We start from the raw sequence: 20,950 nt of genomic DNA on the forward strand, positions 1-20,950 counted from the left end.
TGGGTGCAAAATATCAGTAGAGAAGCAGGTACTTCCTACATTATAGCCAACTGTAACTGATGTGCAATTGATATGGTCAAAATTGCTTCAAACTTACCAGAAATATGGATAAATGCATACATTTACAAAAAATGGTAATGATTTTACCTTGATATGGTATGGCAACTTAGCATCTTTACAACTTTACAACTTGATACCGAAAAGCCTTGTTTTGAAAACTTTTGCACAAGACCATACAATTTAGTAATACTAGGGAGCTGTGAATGTGCATTGATTAATTCATTTTTGGGTACTTGGGACAGAAATACGGGTTAGAAATGCAGAGCAATGTATGTTTAAATTGTGATTGTATGAAAATCTGATATCGTAAATACAAAGAAAACTCGACAACACTACTTTTTTAGAGGCACTTATAAATGAAAAGATTTTAAAGGGTACAGCAATAGTTCTTTTAAACTATACTTTGATGTACAATATAAAACATATGAAATTATTTCTTTAGCAGAGATTTATATTGTAGTAAATTCTAGCCCAAATTGCAAATCCTCAAAAGCAAGTCATACATGATGTATACTTTTTTGTCTCTAAATCATGTTGGCGTGGCTACTAGCATCATCACTCTGTGCACAGGGTCTTTATATCATGATGTCAAGTAAGAGAGAACAGGGAGAGAACATATGCTAAAGCTAGCACACCAACCTGACCAGTCAACAAAAGAACCGCAATATCATTTTGCTTTTCCATTGACTCCATTGTACTTTGACAAAATGTTACTAACTTAGCAAAACAAAACAGGCCAGTATTGCTCATCATCACCCAGAGTTACTGTTTAATCCTTCAGTACTGTATAATTGAACTTCAAGCTTCCTCCTAAATCCTGACTTAAGCTAGCCATAGACTCAAAGATATCGGCAGCTTTATCTTCCCGTGTATGGCCACCTTTATGTTCCACAAGCTCATAAACCCTAAAAGATTGAGAGACCTGAGAAGTTAAGACCCTTAGATGGCTATGAACAATCTGAATTAAAGTTCTAAATTAATATAATTTGATATGAGTGATAAATATATCCAAAAATGTATCAGAATTGACCAATCAGAAATTCATAAAAAAATATTTTTATATTTATATAGGAACAAAATATGCATTTTGGTTTGTGTTGCATGTACTCACCCTTGTACTTAATAAGGAGCTGTTGGCACTACCGTTGCATGTTTTTTTCAGTGTCACCTTTTTATATAAATGAAAAACTCATTTGAACCTTAAAAATATGTTTGCCACTATGGCTGCTCCAATTCAGTCATTGGTGATTTTCATTAGGAATGTGTATATTATTTGTGCGGGCACTTGTTATATTTATGACCTAATAATATGAATGAGCACAGATTATTTTTTTCTTCTAAAAAAGATCTTTTCAAATGACCTTCAAACGCAAGCTCTTTGTGAATTATTGATAGAAACCATCAACAATCTTTTTATTTTTTAAATTCCAACACTCGTTTATTGATCATCCATTATTGTTCATTCAAATAGTAAATGCAGCCAATAACAATGTAAAACCAGTAAGAAATTATCCATGGCTGAATGCCGGTTGAGATCGTATCACCAGTGATTCTTTCTCGGTGTACTCTGAAATCTGAAAATAAAGTAATAAAAAATGCAGTTTTGTTCACAGACTCACAACACGAGGAGTACAAATTAGTAAAGTTTTCGGTCAGAGCTATGGTCTTTCACGCTTTAGCTAGTTGGGTAAATATTCCCAGTTTATTGGTATTGTTATATGAAGGTTTAACTAAAAAATGTATGCATTTTGTAGGCTAGGAGCTTTAACTTTTACAGCCCAGATAACCGAATAAAAAAAATTCTAAAAACCTCTGAGAGTTAGAGGAGCGTTTAGTGGTAAACAGGTGCCTAAGGTCTTATAAGATTTGAAATAATCATGAAATTATTTTTGTGTACTTTGCACCAGATGCCCCATCGTGTCACGTTTATATACTATATCTTAGCACAATTTATTCAGGAGTAACCTAAAGGTGGCCATAGGATGCACCAATAATATTGTACAAAAAATTTCCGTATGATATCTAGTGTGTGTGTATGGTGGGAGACGAGCCAACCGATATTTGCAGAAGACTTGGATATTGGTCTGCTTGTTGATCTCACTGGCCGGAGTATTTTTAACGGGCTTCTTCGAAGGCACCACAACATCTCCCATTGCTAGTGCTGAATCATCAGATACAGGTAGAATTCTATTGTTTCTACCTGTATATCTGAAAAGACCAGCTCTGTATATGCTAATAATACATACAGGGAGGAAAAACATTGAAACTAACCAGAACAGTGGAAATTTTACACGTTTAAAACAATATTAAATTGTAAACGTATTTTTAGAATGTAGCCATGCATGCAATTATGTTGACGGTGCCATTAATGATACATAAGTGCAATAAGATAAATAGTTTTGTCCTCAGCTATTCACCTACCTATTAAATAATACAAGAGGAGTTCAAGCAGTAAGATCAATAAGATGAAAGTTACAAATCTATCCAAGAAAATATTGTTAAACTAGAGGAAGCTATAAAAGAGGCCGAGGTAGCAAACTTTGAAACATTTGAAATACCGGTAATACAAACATAATTCAAATTATAACAATGACAGAGGTCCTGTTAAGTTATCAAGCACAGTGTCAGCGTTATGCGTTCCTTGTGTGTAAACCATCTTCAAAGGGGACTTATACCTATACAATGCTATTTGGTAGTGAAGGAATGTGAGAATTTTCTACAGTTGCAATAGGAAATGAGCTTCCATGCCCTTTTTTAAAGTATACTGTATTAGAACATGAACTGTTTATGAATCATTTGTTCTCAATAATATTTTATTAAGCAAATATGGACTGCCTTGTGGTGACAAGGTGACAATGTCTTTTCTAACTTACGATGGTTTGTTTGGAGAAGAAACAATCCCTTTGTATACAGTAAATGCACAGGGGGAGTACAATAAAATCTATGGAAGCATATTAATTAACAAATCTTCTAAGAGGAGATGAGGGCATCCCCTGAGATTACCATGAAGTTAGAAGAGAGGTATTTTTTACAATAAGAAGAGAGAGGATGTGAGACACGGAGAACAGACACCAGGCTTGGAGGAGGGGCGGCCATGACCATGTGCAGCCGTGAAGTGGATACTGGGTCAAAGCATTGCAGGCGGGGGGAGGTACAGACTTGAGGGCAGAGCTGAGGGAGCACATTTTGTCCAGGCTACAGAGGAGAGGTCAGCCATTTTAGGATGGCAGACAACAAGGCAAAGTTCCCACCCACCCTCCCTGGGAATGGTAAGTGGTGATTTTCAAGTCTGCAGGCTAGCTGTGACTTTGGTGTTCTTGGAGCAGTTAAGTACACCAGGTAGTTAGCATGGTATGGGGCACAGACAAAGTCTTGTGTAGGTGGACAAGGTGGGGGTATCGTCACAGCTAGGGGCAGGGCCCTTGTCAGTCTGCCATGGGGGTGATAGTGGGTGCCACGAGAAGTCAGATATTTGGCCAATGGTTAAACCCCTAAGATGGGTGGCCAAAGTTGGTGGATTGGTGGCAACCTATTACATGAGACAGGTTGGAACCTTGAGAGCATCGGCTATTGGAGTCACAGAGTTAATGGGCGGCTGTTTCTCTGAGCCAAATGGTTGCGGCTAGAGGACATCAAGGGCCAGTGTCGTGAAGGGCAGGCTGACAGGGGCTCTATATATTGTTGTTGCCAGTTATGGGTATATATTTATATATTGGCAAATATTATTATACAGAATTTTATAAAACTGATGAAAGAGTTATGTACCATTATTAAATGTTACATGGTTATGCTTGCATATAGATATATATGGATGTTTTTGGTTATGTACGTTGTGTTACATTATTGGTAAAAAGCTGTGGCCAGTATCATGTCAAATAAGTTGGTCGTGTGCAATCTTTGTACCAACAAAAGCTACAGACACATTGTTTCTACTTCTACAGGGGTCTCTCTCCATTATTTAACTTCTAAGTTACAGAGCAACTCTCCTTACAGTATGTTAAGTCATGCATGTATTTTAGCAATGCTCTGGGAGAAAGGCTCTTTTACACTAACATTTTGATTTTAAATATTAATTCACTCTCAAGTGAATCCATTTTCAGTACTTAATATCATTCGCTTTTCTGAAACAAATTTATGCCAATGAATCTATAGATTCCTACTAAACCAATTAAGTGTTTATTGTAAATAGAATAAAAGTTACAGCTTACAGGGATACCGAGTGGAAATGTAAAAAACTCTTTTACAGCTACAGTGGAATATATTAGCATTAATGTTTATAACTGCAAACTATAATTGCTAACAATATATTGCTTGACAAGTTCTAAAATGACTGCCTGTTTGCTTGAGCGGCAAATAAACTGTCACACTCTTACATACTAGTGTTTTTCTAGTTCGTGTTTCGTATTTATTACCATGACATCAATTGCATTAAGGTATTCTCTTTGTATGTCATTTTAAAGCTGTTAAGGCAATATTCAGCAAGAAAATAGCTATAATTTGCACTTAACTGAGCACTTAATAGTTAAACACTATGACCATACGCAAGACTAATGGAAGGAAGCTTATGATATTTTGAATTTTACCAACAATTACATTTGCCATATTTAGCCCATCCAAGCGGTTTAAATTGCAGTGAGTAGCTCGTCTTTCCACTGATGGGTTGTCAGGATGGAACACTGCCAAAGTCAATGAGAAATAGCAAACATTAAACAGATTCACAGGAACATTTCCCCAAATGTTCTGTTGTATTCTCGAACTGCAGTTGTAAGATAATGGTATGAGGTGTGAACTGTATGTGTGAGGCACAGGGTTCTTTATCTCATTATAAATAAGTACAGGTATGAGATCTGTTATACAGAATGCTAAGGACCTGGGGTTTTCCAGATAATTGGTCTGTCTGTAATTTTGATCTTTATACCTTAAGTCTAAAAGAAAATTATGTAAACATTAAATAAATAGGTTGTTTCTGCTTCCAATAAGGATTAATTAGATCTCAGCTGAGATTGTGTACAAGGTACAGTTTTATTTTTACAGAGAAAAAGGAAATCATTTTTTTGGATTATTTGGATAAAATGGAGTCTATGGGAGGTGGCCTTTCCGTAATTCGTAGTATTCTGGATAACTGGTTTCCAGGTTTAACAGATCCCATACCTGTACCTTAATATTCATTGCAAAGTGCATGAAAATTTTAATTTTGAAAACAGCCCAAAGCCTATGTTTTTTAAGTGATTAGACAGGCACTGCAAATATGTTGCCTCAAAAATGTATGAACCAGAAATGTATTGCAAGCTGTGAAACCTTTTAATTACATAGAGTCCAAGTTGTAATCATCTCTTTTCTCTGTGATAACATGTCTATGTCCAGTCTAATATAACTATCTAATATGGATGACTGCAGCTCAAATAATAATGTAAGCACCCTTCCACCAAAAATAAATGATGTGGTGATGTAATTTGGATCATTGATGTATTGCAGTGATCGCCTCAGTAATATTAAACACAGCAAAGAAACAGAGAAATATAGTCCAAGGGAAGGATTCCTAGCAGATGCCTGTATCTTTTCATAATTAAATTTTTTAGTCGCAAGGCTTGTTTAACCGTGTTTGCTTAATTCATTTCATTCACCTTTGTAAGAGCCAGTTCTCCTTGTGAGCAACAATACCCATTGCTGCATCCATAATAAGATATTTCTTGGGGAAATGTTGTTGTTTTTGCAAATTGTCTAACAGGCTTTGTAACTGGAATGGATCAACCTTGATGGATCCATGGAAACTATTGATTTGGGTTAATTAAAAATCTGTGTTCATTGACAGGAACAAACACAAAGCATGGCCTGCGATGCAAAGCTTGCAAGATGAGCATCCATCACAAATGTACAGAGAGCATCAGTTCTCAGAGATGCATGGGAAAGCTGGTGAGTTGAAATTATGGTGTGTTGTTAAATGTAATCATTCGTGCAGATTTTCGAATACATTGTACATAGAAATGTTATTAATATTGTGAAAACCATATAAAATATTTCAAATCAAGAAATGTTACTAAAATGATTGGCTAAAATACACACAGGTGGTTCATTTTAATAGTTGCAAGAAATCAACAAAAAAGTTGCAACAAAGTAATTGATTTAATAAAACAAAAAAAAACTTTTGAAAAGTAAATGACTTATTTTTAATGCCTAAAAGAAGTAACAAGCAGAATTCTGGGTCCCTGCCCAGAATAATTTGCAATAGGAGGGAATGTTGGAATATTTTAACGTGAGCTGCGACAGTAATCAGTGTCAGACTGGGGTGTCCGGGGGGCCAATAGGACTGCTGCCCAGTTATAAGCTTCATCTCCTCTAAACACCATCCCCACTGCACATTGTACTTCTTCTGTGCGGCTGTGATCGACAGAGTGCAGGTGTTCACTGTTCTAAGCAGGGGATGCTGGTCTGGGGCTGCATGTTTTTTTTTTTTTCTGGTGTCCTATCAGTCCAGTCCGACCCTGCCAGTAATGTAGGGGCTATGGCTGAGGAGCAGTGTATTTATTAAATGTTAAACCCAATGAAAAACACACTTCTAAAAATCCCAAAGGAATGCATTCAATGTGGGTGAGTTTTTTGTGGCTAGCTCTAATTTCACATTTTTATCTGCCCCTATATATTACTAAGGGATGATGATCACAGTTCAATCTAATTTATTGCAGGCTGTGTGTGCCCTTTGTAAACTTTATTGGGGTTGTGTAGGAAAGGCACTAGTTTTGGCCAGGTATCCCATAGCAACCAATCAGTGGGTAGCATTTACTGAACTAAAAGCATCTAATGTGGTTGTTATTGATAATTGCACCGGAACAAACATAATGCTTTTTTTTTGCAAAAAAAGGGAACATGTAAGACAGCACTATACTGTATGTAAGAATATTTGCCTCTCTTTACCATAATTTGTTGTGCACAAATGTATACTGATAACCCCATCACTCACCAACCTGGAAAGAAGATTTCAGGGTAGTATGACTGAGGAGCATTTTAAATCATTTTCTACTGTAGGAACACAATTATGCTAATATGAATCAGTTTATTGTGTAATTGGCTGTATTTCCTTCAATAAAAGAAAAGGTCATAACAATAGCAAGTACATGGTTGGAGTCCTAGCTGGGGCCCTAGGGCAAATATTTCCCCAGTGGTCATGGAGTTAAGAACCAACTGGATCCTGAAATAATCTCAGAGGTTAGTGATTCTCGTCTTCTAAGCAAGAGATAAGGAGTCCGTAATTAATACTAATCATTTCAACTGCCCTTGTATGACAGTCCTTGCCCAATGTAGTATATCATTAACATTTTTGCACAAAATTGGGTTAACAAATGACATTTATTTCATGAACATGTTAACCTTAGAGGTATATCAGGAAGGGACATCTGCTTAAGTGAACTCCATCTTCAGGTTGGGGGTTTGGATCTCCTAAGAAATAGTCTTCATTAAAGTTACTAGCACATTGACTAGTTTCCAGGCAACTATTGCCTGTCAAGTAATAATACTGTAGGTGATTTCATTGCAAGTCTGATGAGGGCAGTCTTGGCCAGTTTGGTGACAGGTATATAAGCTATTTAAACATGCAATTCTGAAAATGTCCAAAAGTGCCCTGTGTGCCATAACATTACCCTTTTTTTTTAAGCCTTGTCAATAAATCCAAATGCTACTTGGTGCTATGAGCTAATTCCAAAGCTTTTTGGTAGCCAGTAGGCTGTCTATTTACAAAACTCTGCAAACTGATTTAGACTCGAAAAAACAGTACAAAATATGGGGTAAATCAAATGGTGTATTGATAGAACTATGTATTTTTCCTTATTCGTGGTTTGATGCCACACATCCATTAAGACCTGTCATAACCCAGATGCAAGTCATTTCTAGTATTAGTACAAGAAGCTGTGTAAAACAAGGGCATAAAGACCATTGATGGTGATGGTTTACCTACTGCATTTTCAGGTGATTGCTACTTTTGATACCAAAATTTAACACTGGGCTTTGAGTTCACCTAAGATCAATTCATTACATTTTAACAAAAAAAATGCCAGTTCAAGGCAATTATTAAAAATAAACTTGGCACTTCCCCTTAATGTTTGATGGAATAATTGTTTTTGTTTTGTTTTAGCCAAAGGGTTTTCGTCGCTACTATAGCTCTCCTCTTCTCATACAGGAACAGTTTGGGTGCATTAAAGAAGTAATGCCAATAGGTAAGTGAACATTTTACAAACTTTACCACATTTGCTTTCATCACAATCGGTAACTATTTCTGTGTTAGATTTGTACATATGCATTCTACATGACTGAAGATTTCTAAAGATGCAAAATGATGCACAATTTTCCAGACATTATTATTCTGCTAGAAATATTTATTCCTCCTGAACAGGTCATCGGTACCAGCTGAAACAGCAGCAGGATGATAAGGCAGTTAGTTGGGTTACAATTAGAAAATCTAGTGTGGGCAAAAGGAAAAGGGTGGATACTGCTAGATTGTGTGAAGAAGATGGGAGTGTAACTTTGTATTGGCAGTTCAAGATGGGGCTGATCACTCTAGTAGTGATGGGGAGGAGAGCTAAACCAGGCCAAAACAGATTGTGATTATAGGGGATTCAATAAGGAAAGTGGATACAGTAATTGAACAATTTGTTGTCTTCCTGGTGCCAGGGTTCAGCATGTGGTTGATCGGGTAGACAAATTGGGTGAGCTGGGCATGACCCAACTATACCCAACTGTAGTACTAATGACAAAATAATTGTTAGATGGAGGACCTTAAAGAATGAGTTTAGGGATCTAGGCTCAAAGATTAAGGGAAGGTCTTCCAATGAAATCTTTTTGAGAAAATTTGCCATGTGCAAGTTAAGGGAGCTAAATGCATGGCTCTAGTCTTGGTGTAGGAAGGAAGGATTTGGGTTTCTAGCATACTGGGCTGATTTTTCCTTGGAGGTACAACCTATATAGTCATGATGGATTGCACCTCAATGGAAGGGGGTCCACTGTTCTAGGGGTAAAAAAGGCTAAGAGGTTGGAGAAGTGTATAAACTAGGCAAGGGGGGGGGTAGGGTGAAAAAGAATTATGGGGAAGCTAGGGTAGACAATAGCAGTGGGGTTAGTAAGGGGTCATGGGGGAGGCATGAGGAGGGCATATAGTTTACCAGCTAGGGAGATTGTTCTGTTACAAGAAAAATACTAATAGTGACTTTAAACCTAATTGCTATGCCCTTTTTAGGAGGGACAGAGGGATTAAAAAGGGTGGAGGAATTTGCCTTTATGTAAAACCTGAATTAGAGCTGCGCTCTAAAGACACAACCACGGAAGGCACTAGGATGGGAGTGGAATCCCTTTGGGTTGAGATTTCGACTGGGCAAAAAAGCTACAAAGAAAATTATCATTGGTGTATGCTACAAACCACCTTGAAAAAGTGAAGAGATTGAGGCCCAACTACTATTACAAATGGGGACTGCTTCACAATGATGACTTCAATAATATAGTCAGGTTGCAAGTTGGAACAAGCTAATGGATTTGTAAATATGCTTAAAGGCCACCTCTTTAGACTAGAGGAAAATAACTTTTATTTGAAGCAGTGTAGGCGGTTCTTCACAGTGAGGACATTGAGGTTGTGGAATGCACTGCCAGATGATGTTTTGAGGGCCGATTCTTTTAACACCTTTAAGAGGGGCTTCAATGATTTCTTGAACAAGCATAATATCCATGGCTATAGTGATACTGAAATCTACAATTTATATAGCTATTGGTATATAGTTTCAGTGGATGTGTGTAGGTATGCATGCTGGGATTTATTTGGAGGAGTTGAACGTGATGGACTTTGGTCTTTTTCCAACACAACTTAAAACTATGGAACTATGAAAGCAACCACAAATTGTGCACACATTAGTACATTTAAAAAAAAAGTACATGCACCACACATACCTCTTGCTTGCCCAACTTTCTTGAATGAATTAGGAGCACATACATTGATGTAAGGGAACAGTAGCCTAGAAAGGGTTCCAAGAGCAGTTTGTGTCAATGCCACAATATTTAGCCACAACATTTTTTTGCATGCCCTTATTTTATCACAACTGTATAATTGTAACATGAAAACCCATTCTGTACCCTATGCATTTGCATCTGAATCCATTTTTCTGATGATCACATCCACAGGGAAAAAGGCTTTGGATAATTATTTCCAGCACTCTTATACTTCATGGTAACTAATCTGCATTCATCCATATTAATGCCAAAACAATCCTATTAAGATTAACAACTTTAAGGTATGGCCATACAAATAACAGAAAGATTCCTTATCCAGAAATCCCCAGATCCCGAACAATCCAGATATTAGATCCTATACCTGTAGATCTTTACCTTTAAATGTGTAATTTATAGTTGAGACATTGTTCACACCCAAAGCAATATCTAAATGCCCCATGGCAGTTTATAAAAAGTAATTGAATTGGGTGTATAATGTCTTTCAAATTGAACAATGCCAATCCCATATTAAAACTGGAAATCTAATTTATGTTTTTCAGCATGTGGTAATAAAGTGGACCCCGTGTATGAAACCCTACGGTTTGGGACATCTTTGGCACAGAGGAACAAGAAGAGCAGCTCTGGAAGTGGGTCCGACTCTCCCAATAGGAACTCTGTAATAATTTGCTTTAATTAATGCTGTTTTTGATGTCTAGTATCTTGTTATGAGTGCTAAAACAAGACTGAATATTCATCCCAACCACCTTAGAATACACACTCAAGTCTTCTTGTTTAACTATCTTTTATGTACAATTGTTTCTTATATACAGTAACAACTAGGAGATCATTTTAATTAGCGAGAGCTAATTCTGCTCAGGAAACCTTAACTAAATCTTGTCTCGATTTATAGAATATTACCTTTAAAGTGCCTCCTGCATACATTTCCTTAGTAACCCAGCTTCACTGGACAATTGAGCAGTCTGGTAGAAAGGATGATTTTATATTTCTCTCATTGCTTAATTTATTTAAGGATTTTGATAATTGTTTGCAATGTGACAAAGAAAACTAATGTTTTACAAAAACAAGGAAGGACAAAAATGTTGGTATTCTGAGATATTGGAGACAAAAGTCAGTTGTGTAACTTAACAGGAAAATTCTTGAAGATATTCAAATGGTACAAGATCTAAATCTTGAGTTACACTGATGACTTTCTTTATGGATGATTTCAGTGCATCATGGCCAAGACCCACACCTAAAACCTATATTAGCTATAGTGTAGCTAGTTTCCAATTTGAAGACCAAAATACCTAAATGCAAGTGTTATTGGGGTTCGTTAACTAAAGCACGGTAAAAATATTCACACAAAATATAGACAAATTTGTAACCAAATATGTTTTCGCCAGTTTACTAAAGTGCGGTAAATATAAGTTTGCGAATTTTCTTGCGCAAAAATATGTTTTCGACAGTTATCGCATTCGCTAAAAATAACGCTATGTACACATTAACGCTTGGTTTACTAAACAGCGAAAGTGCAAAATACTAAATTAATTTTTTCGCCAGAAATATCCCATAATATTTTTTTTTTACCCATCATTCTTTGCTGACAGTTGAGAGATCTGTAGCTATTGCTGACAGGATGTTTTGGCTTCTGCTTCTATCTGCTGCAAAAGCAGCAGTTTCAGCTCAGAGTCGTATTATTGGCAGCGGGCATCACAGTCCAAGGATTCGTCAGTGTGCATTGGCAGAAGGGTTTATATGATGCATAAATGTTTGATTGGTGTTACTCTGGTAATGTTGTCGGATGGTATAATCATCAGTCAATAAAGTTTATGATTTTTGAAGATGCATTTCTGGCATTAAATGTCACAGTGAAAATTGTCATAATAACCGCCATAAAACAAGACTATTTTATAGCATAAATATTCATATATTATATTGTCGCCAGAAAATTCGCAACTCTCTAAAATTGCGGCTAACTTAAGCTGGTTCATTAACGTAGTTACCGCAAGTGATCGCAATGACTTCTGAGTGCATCGCTGTTTATTAAACTTAGTCGCTGAGAATATTCTGGTGGAAAAATATTCAGGGGCAGATTTACTAAGCTCAAGTGAATAGTTTGAATGCAAAAATATTCAAGGTTTTTTTGGGTACTTCGACTATCGAATTGGTCAAATTTTTGAAGTAAAAATCGTTCGACCATTCTATAATCTAAGTACTGTCTCTTTAAAAAATCCTTCGACTCAATACTTCGCCAAATAAAAGCTACCAAGTTGAATATTAGCCTATGGGGACATTGTAGACAGGTTTTGGGCACTTTTTATGATCGAATAAAAATCATTCGATCGATCACTTAAAATCGTTCGAATCGTTCAATTCAAAGGATTTTATCGTTCAATCGAACGATTTTTATTCAATCGAAACTTTTGCACTAAAATCCTTCGAATTCGATATTCTAATTCGAAGGATTTTACTTTGAGGGTCGAATTCGAGGGTTTTTTAACCCTTGAAATTCGACCCTTGATAAATCTGGCCCCATAAGTCAGATTTACCGCACTGTAGTAAACGGACCCCTATGGCATTAACTCTGCAATGCCAAATACTTTGGTAATTTGTAGTTTATTGAACAAACAATAGATAAATTGGCTTTGCTTGTCTAAATCCAATGTATAAAACCAGAATCAATTATGTAACAATATAAAACACACCCCCTAAATGCAAGCACACCAAAGATAAACTACTTGAACATAACAATGTGATCAAAAAGTAAGGACATATTGTAGTGCTGTATCTTTCTCTCTTTTTAATATGAATTTTATTTTGATTGATAAAGGCTATGAAAACTTGAAACGTGATCAAAAGATTCCTTAGTACTTGCAATGGTTTTTTTTAAAATCCATGTAACACAAAACATTAAACTACTTCATACAGTATACATTACATATATATCATATACATTACATTTCAGTTATGTAGTGTATTGTAGTGTAGTTATCATGGATGCATACTACTGTGTATCTCTTTAAGAAGTTCTAATAAGTAAGGTCCTTTGAGGCAATAGAGGGATTTAGGGCCCACGTAATATAGTAGACAAATAATGTTATTTATATTGGAATGGCTTGGGTATTCAGATGCACTTCATTGTACTCTATGTGCAGAATAAAATACTACATTTACAAATTAGGATTGTTGGTGTAAAAGATATTTATAAAGACAAACAAATTCTATTCATAGAATTATTTTCACTTTTGAAGGCCCTTCAAAGTCTCAACTACTGCATAAGTTTACTTTTCATTGAAATCATCCTGTTTTATTCCTATTTACACTTCTATAGGGAATTACAGTTTTGCCACTGTTGAGCATGGTTTTCGTATTTATAGTAATAGTCAGCGAAATATCAGGGCAGGGCAAACTGCTGACCACATGACCCAAGAAAACTTTTGTTCTGAACATAATGTGAGTCAAGGTAGATCATCCTACATGAAATGCACTGCATGGGATAACAGTATATGCTGATGAGATAGTGCAGTCTTATCTGCTATTGTGTTTGAGAGGAGCCAGCACAAAAATTACCAGTGAAGCCATTGATCCCAATGAACTGCAAAGTCACTAATGTGATCTAGCCTATAAAGTAAATCATCAATTTATGTTTATTATAACATCTCCATTAAGGCAAATATATATTTTCTAATAGAACTGCATTAATTTCAGTTGGTCGGGCTATTGCTATCGAGTTTATTCCATAGCCACTTAGAAAAACACATGGCTATTAGTACATGGTTATGTTTGGTAAATGCTTTTTCTTATCTTTATGAATATTTACATTTGTAAATGTGTGTGTTCTTGCTACATATATAAATGTTGCATTCTTCTGCAAGCTTTAATTATTTTAAAACATTAAAATCTACAATTACAAGTTTCAATATTGGCTATATAATAGTGAATACTCTGGTACTTTATCAAAAGGAGAAATATTTTTCTGATATTGAATAAAATTTCATTAAAGACGGTGCAGTAGTTCACAATCGGTCATACAGTGTGTCAAGATGTAGACATTTTATTTTTGTAGTGTGTATTTACCATAGCCTTTTGGGTTCATGATTTTTTTTTTACTCTTGCCAAAGATACAGGCATGTGCTGTTTGTAGTTCTAAAGACTGTACTTTACCTTATGTAAATGAATAAAAACATTTCTGAAAAATCAAACAGTGTTTTTGCTCGAAACAGTCTGTATGTATGAAAGCTTAGGGCAATGCTGATAGTGTATAAACTATATTTTTTATTTTTTTACCTGAAGCTAAATATTTATATACAGGTATTGGATCCGTTATCTGGAAACCCATTATCCAGAAAGCTCAGAATTATGGAAAGGACATCTTCCATATACTAAATTTTTAAAAAATGATTTCCTTTTTCTCTGTAATAATAAAACTGTACCATTGTACTTGATACCAACTAAAATATTATTAATCATTATTGGAAGTAAAAACAGCTTATTGGATTTATTTAATGTTTACATGATTTTCTAGTAGATTTAAAGGTATAAAGATTGAAATGACAAAAGGGATCCATTACGGCAAGATCCGGAAAACTCTAGGTTCCAAGCATTCTGGATAACAGGCCCCATAACTGTATGTCGTTATTTAGCCTCCGTCATGAGCTCAAGTACCATGTTTTATATGTGTTTTTTCCTTATTCAAGTGTTTTGTGTCTTCTAAATTTCAGTAGCACATGTCTATGAAGGTTTTCATTCATCCAGGCCATGGTATATCTAGTTTAAGTACAGTTAGGCCCATAAATCTTTGGACAGAGGAAACTTTTTTCTAATTTTGGTTCTGTACATTGCTACAATAAATGTTAAATGAAACAACTCAGATGCAGTTGAATTGCAGACTTTAGGCTTTAATTCAGTGGGTTGAACAAAAAGATTGCATAAAAAAAGTGAGGAACTAAAGCCTTTTTTTACACAATCACTTCATTTCAGGGGCTCAAAAGTAATTGGACAAATTAAAAAACTGAAAATAAAACATTTGACCGCATGTTGTCTGTTCTCAGCAACATCTCCCACATACAAGCACCCCCCCCCCTCAAATCAACTCCAGGGCTTTTATCTGCTTCATTGATAATGACATAATGAAGGAATTGCCCACACCTGCCCATGAAATAGCCTTTGAGTCAATTGTCCAGTTACCTTTGAGCCCATGAAATGAAGTGATTGTGTTAAAAAAAGGCTTTAGTTCCTCACATTTTTTTATGCAATCTTTGGTGGAGGAGGCTAAGCTCCTGATGCAAACAGAAAAGGCTGCTAGTTTGGGGAAAGTAATGGTAATGTGTAAGTTTAATTACCCAGATATTGACTTGATCAACAGTACTGTCAGGGCAGTTAATGGGAACACAAATAAAAACTTGTTGCATGACAATTTTATAGCACAGGTTATTGAGGAGCCAACCATAAAAAAAAGCTATGCTAGATCTAGTGAATTCTAATGACCCAGAATGTATAGCAAATGTTCAGGTATTCGAACCCCTGGGAAATAGTGACCATAATGTGATCTAATTTCATGTCTGGTTCAAAAAACAAATATACACTGGGGCAAAAAAAACCCTGAATTTAAGTGCCTTAAGAGCTGCCCTTCAGAGCATAGATTGGGGCATTAAGTTTTCTGCTAACAACATAAAACAGCAATGGTTGTCATTTAAAATATTAAATTGTTACTGTTTTTAATTTATTCCCTTAAGAAGTAAATGTAGAAGCACAAAGAACCACTATGTGGCTTTATATGGAAGTAAAGAAGTTAATAGGAAAGAAGAGAAAGGCATTTTAAAAACTACAAGTCAGTGAGGACAGAAGCTGCATTTAACAAATATAAACACTATAATAAATGTTGTAAAACAGCAATCCAGAAGGCAAAGATAGAAAAGCGGAGGAGCAGATTGTGGCAGAGGCTACGACTAAACCCAAAAAGTTTTTTAAGTATATAAATAGCAAAAAGATGCAAAAAGAGTGTTGCACCTTTAAATAATGGTACCAACATGGTTGTAACAGATACAGAAAAGAGAAATGTACTAAATCAGTTTATTTTCTTCAGTGTATACAATAGAGACGTCAGAGTTGCCAGACCAACCTCATAGCTGCACTGTTTACTAAAAATTTATGTGAACAAGGCGCCAGGACCAGGTGGAATACACCCTCAGGTTCTAAGAGAGCTTAGTTCAGTTTTAGCCAGGCTTCTATTTCTGAGTTTCTTAGACTTTGTTTTAGCTGGTGTGGTACCTATGGATTGGAAGAGCTGAGGTCATTCCTATATTTAAAAAGAAATTCTGTTCTCAGTAGGGATGCACCGAATCCAGGATTCGGTTCGGGATTCTGCCTTTTTCAGCAGGTTTCTGATTTGGCTGAATCCTTCTGCCCGTGCCAAACCGAATCCGAATCCTAATTTGCATATGTAAATTAGTGGTGGGGAGGGAATTTACGTGACTTTTTGTCACAAAACAAGAAAGTAAAAAATGTTTTCCCCTTCCCAACCAAAATTTGCATATACAAATTAGGATTCGGATTCTGTTCAGTATTCAGCCAAATCATTCATGAAGGATTCGGGGGTTCGGCCAATCTAAAATAGTGGATTCGTTGCATCCCTAGTTCTCAGCCTGGCAATTATAGGCCAGTAAGTTTGACATCTGTGTCGTGTGCAAATTATTTGAAGGCTTGTTAAGGAATCAAATTCAAAATGTTGTCTTAGTTAATGGCATTATGAGCAGCAATTAGCATGGCTTTATGAAAGATAGGTCATGTCAGACAAATTGAATTGCTTTTTATGACGAGGTAAGTAAGATGCTGGACAGTAGGGGAGCACTAGATGTGATCTATTTGGATTTTGCCAAAGCGTTTGATACAGTGCCCCACAAACAACTGCTTTCTAAACTAAGGTTTGTTGGGCTTAATGAAGTCGTCTGCACATGGATAGGAAACTGGCTACAGGTTCGGGTACAGAGGGTGGTTGTTAATGGTACATTCTCTATTTAGAGTAAGGTACTTAATGGGGTCCCTCAGGGCTCTGTATTGGGCCCACTTTTATTTAACTTGTTCATTAATGACTTAGGGGAGGGTATTGTAAGTAATGTATCAGTGTTTGAAGATGACACAAAACTGTGCAGCCCAATAAATTCCATCCAGGATGCAGCATGGTTGCACCATGACAAACTGGCAATCTGGGTGGCTAAGTGGCAGATGAGATTCAATTAAAAGGGGCATAGATTCACAGGAGCATGGGGTCATTCTTCCACTGTACAGTGCTGGTAAAGCCCCATTGGTCCAGAGAAGGGCAACTATGCTAGCAGTTGTGAGGAAAGATTGGCACTTAAAGGGTGATATGATAACTATGTATAATTATACAAGGGGATCATATAATAATATCTCTAATGTTTTATTTGCCAGTAGGTCCTTCCAGCTGACACAAGGGCACCTATTCCAATTAGAAGAAAGGAGGTTCCATCTAAATATTCGGAAGGGGTTTTTTACAGTGAGAGCTGTGAAGATGTGGAATTCTCTCCCTGAATCAGTCGTATAGGCTAATACATCAGATAGCTTTAAGAAGGGGTTGGATGGCTTTTTAGTAAGGGAATACAGGTTTATGGAAATTGGAGAGGCTTCCAATTGGGTTTTTTGCCTAACATATAGAATTTAGGTTGATAATTGATTTTTGAATATGACATATAAACATGTATATACTATGCCTGGAAAAGGAGGACAATGATTTAGAAGTGTCTTGAGTATTAAACATAATACGTATCTGTTATCTGAAAAAGGAGGGATAAAGCCTGTTAATATTATTGTATGAGAAATTCTGTGAAATAGAATTTCTCTTCACTGAAATAATTACAGCCATTAAAGTAATTCTTGTATGAGTACACCCACTAATGGATAGGCAAATGAAAGAAATGCTTTCATAAGTCAGTCATTAAGATACAGCTAAGTCACTAGGCAACTGGTATAGTTTTTACTTGACTGTTGCCAAATAAATATATAAGGAATAATGTAGGCTATATGCCCTAAGGGAAAATACAAAAATATAAGTCACTGCAGAGTTCCAGGACTATGTTAAAGCACAAGTTATGACTATACACTAGAAACAAAATGTAGGGTATTCTAAAGGACCAGTTCTACCAGTGTTCTATCTTGGGCACCAAGGAACTTGAAGACAAATGCAGGAATACTACTGAAAGTGCAAATATTTTATTTGCAACCCACATGATATATTTCAGTCACTGCAAATCATTTTTTAAGTGAAAAAAATGCCTGTTATGCACTTTCAGCAATATTCTAGCATTTGTCCTCCACTTCCTCATTGTTTGTTTTCTGCTCAATTTCTGATTTCCTTTATGATAACTCATAAGACAGGTTTCTTCACAAGTGCAGTAATGTACTATAGTAGACAGTAAACATAGAACACAGTTTATCTTCTAAACTGTTTTTTTTTAATCAATGCACATAGCACAATGTTCATTTTCATTGGAAAAGATTTGTGGTATGACTATCCCAAACTCTGCTCCTATTGTAGATATTTTATTAAGTGTAATCTATATTTTGTGCAAGTTAAACCTGAGAGCTAAAACCTGAGATAAAAAAAAAACCCTTGTCAGAAAATGTGTCCATATTTATCATGGTTTCCTAGCATTTTAGTTCCTTAGATAAAGATTTATCAAAGCTCAGGGATTTTTATTTTCTCATTTTATCACCAGTAAAAAATATAAACTGTCAGATGAATTTTACCATAGTTATCATGCTTTCCTGGGTGAAAGATGTGCAAGACGGATTTACTGATTTACTAGTTGGTGGCTGGATAAAGCAACTACAACAAACAAATCAATATTACAGGATACATATTTTTATTAACTGTTATTTTAAAGTAAGGGTTGTTCATTTAAGTGCTGTAGTTTCAATCTGCCTGTGGTGTTTTTTTAGCTGCACTTGAACAGACTGTACAGTGTAAATAGAATCCCTAGGACTTTTGTGGAGCTTGCTTGTGTGGATAGCTACTTTGTAAGTGGGTGCTGTGTAAGTGGGGATCATAACGTTGAAAACACAGGAATATAAAACAAAAGCATTTTGAATAAGGTGCAAGTTTGTTATAAAATTATTCAATTTGTTCACTTTTGTTTGCACCATAACTTGGATAATGAGTGCCAGCAAGATTAAAGGCCACAGATCTGCCAAGTATGCAGAATTTTCTAAAAGTCTCTTTTAGTGATGGGTAGAAAAGCAGGACTAGGCCTAGACATATTGTGGTTATAGGAATTATATCAATTATTTAGCAAGCAGATAGGGTAATCTGTTGTCAAGATCGCTACAACCAAACAGTGTGCTGTTGTCCTGGTGTTAGGGTTCAGCATATGGTTGATCAGGTAGAAAATCTTTTGGATAGGGCATGAGCCAGCAGTTTTGGTACATATTGGCACTAATAACAAAATTAAAAGTAGATGGAAGACCTTAAAAGTGAGTTTAGGGGTTTAGGTGCAAAGATTAAGGAAAGGTCTTCCAATGTAATTTTTTTTCCAGAAATTTTACCTGTGCCATGTGCAACTTTAGGAAGACAGTATGAGCTTAGGTAGCTAAATGTGTGGCTAAAGTCTTGGGCAAATTCACTAACCTGCAGAAATCCGCCAGCGCCGACTTCGCTCACATCGCAATTTAACTTACTTAAATTTTGCTAAAGCCAGGGTCGGACTGTGCCGGCGGGACACCGGGACTGTGGACCCCAGCTCTCGTGGGCGCCACAGGCCCAGACCCGTTCTCCATAGCCTGCACTCTGGTGCTCCTTCGTGACTTTCAGAAGAGAGGGGGGGCTTTGAGGCTTGGGCAGGGGGCCCCATCACCCCCCCCAGTCCGACGCTGCCTAAAGCATTTGATCCAGTACCACACAGAAGGTTACTGATCAAATTAATATTGTCCTGGAACGGAATATTTGTACTTGGATAGAGAACTGGCTTTAAGTATAGATTACAAAGCATAAATGGAACATTTTCTAATTGGACTGGTGTTGTCCGTGGAGTACTGCAGGGGTCTGTCATTGTCCCTTTGCTTTTTAACTTGTTTATGAATGATCATGTGGTGGAAACTCTATCTTTGCTAAAGATACTAAACTGGGCAAAAAAATAAGTTCCATGAAAGATGCTGATGACCTGATCAAATTGAATATTAGTGTATCAGTAAATTAGTTTTTATATGTGAGTGTACAGACAGGTCTGTATTGATTTGTGGTTATATGTGTACTGACGTTTCTTTGGAGGGGGTTGAACTTGATGGACATTGGTCTTTCTCGACTAGGTTAAGTTTGTAATAAATTATTCACAATGTGAAAAACTTTTCATAGCTTTTCATCTTCACTGAGTGTACTTAGCATCCATTCAAAGTTGATGAACACTTTTGGGAGAAAAAAGTGGGGAAATTATTTTCCCCCCACTGGAATCTTCAAGATTTGTGAAGCTCAAAAATATAGAAATTTAGTATCTAAAAGCTGGTGAGTTAAAATTTTCAAAAACAATTAAAAAATATTTACTAGTAGAAACAATTTGCTCCATTGGGACCAAATTGGATTTTAGGACCTAAAGTTAGTTTAATATGTGTATCAGTAAATATAGTTTGAGATACAGATAAGTTCGAGTGTTCAGATAAGGTCTGTATTGATTTGTGTTTATATGTGTACCGAGGTTTCGTTTCTTAGGGGGTTGAACTTGATGGACATTGGTCTTTTGCTAGACTCAATTAAGTTTTTCATCTTCACTGTGTACTTAGCAACCATTCAAAGCTGAAGAACACTTGGGAGAAAAAAAGTGGGGAATTTTTTTTTTTTTTTCAAATGCCAGATTGGGAAAATGTTTTTAATCATGAATCATGAAAATTTTTAGAAAACTTTTTCAGAATGTTAGAAAAC

The 20,950-nt window shown here is 36.1% G+C and overlaps 1 protein-coding gene across 1 annotated transcript in view; it reads left to right on the forward strand.

Annotated features, from left to right (window-relative positions):
* The window catches only part of stac.L (SH3 and cysteine rich domain L homeolog), an 85,110-nt gene that overhangs the window by 40,500 nt on the left and 23,660 nt on the right, over positions 1–20,950 (forward strand). The window contains exons 3-5 of the mRNA XM_018267565.2: positions 5,873–5,973; positions 8,186–8,267; positions 10,584–10,699. Of these exons, the coding sequence (XP_018123054.1) occupies positions 5,873–5,973; positions 8,186–8,267; positions 10,584–10,699 (299 nt within the window). The remainder of the gene's footprint in view (positions 1–5,872; positions 5,974–8,185; positions 8,268–10,583; positions 10,700–20,950) is intronic.

This window comes from Xenopus laevis, chromosome 6L (genome assembly GCF_017654675.1).
Source record: "Xenopus laevis strain J_2021 chromosome 6L, Xenopus_laevis_v10.1, whole genome shotgun sequence".
NCBI classification, from domain to species: domain Eukaryota; kingdom Metazoa; phylum Chordata; class Amphibia; order Anura; family Pipidae; genus Xenopus; species Xenopus laevis.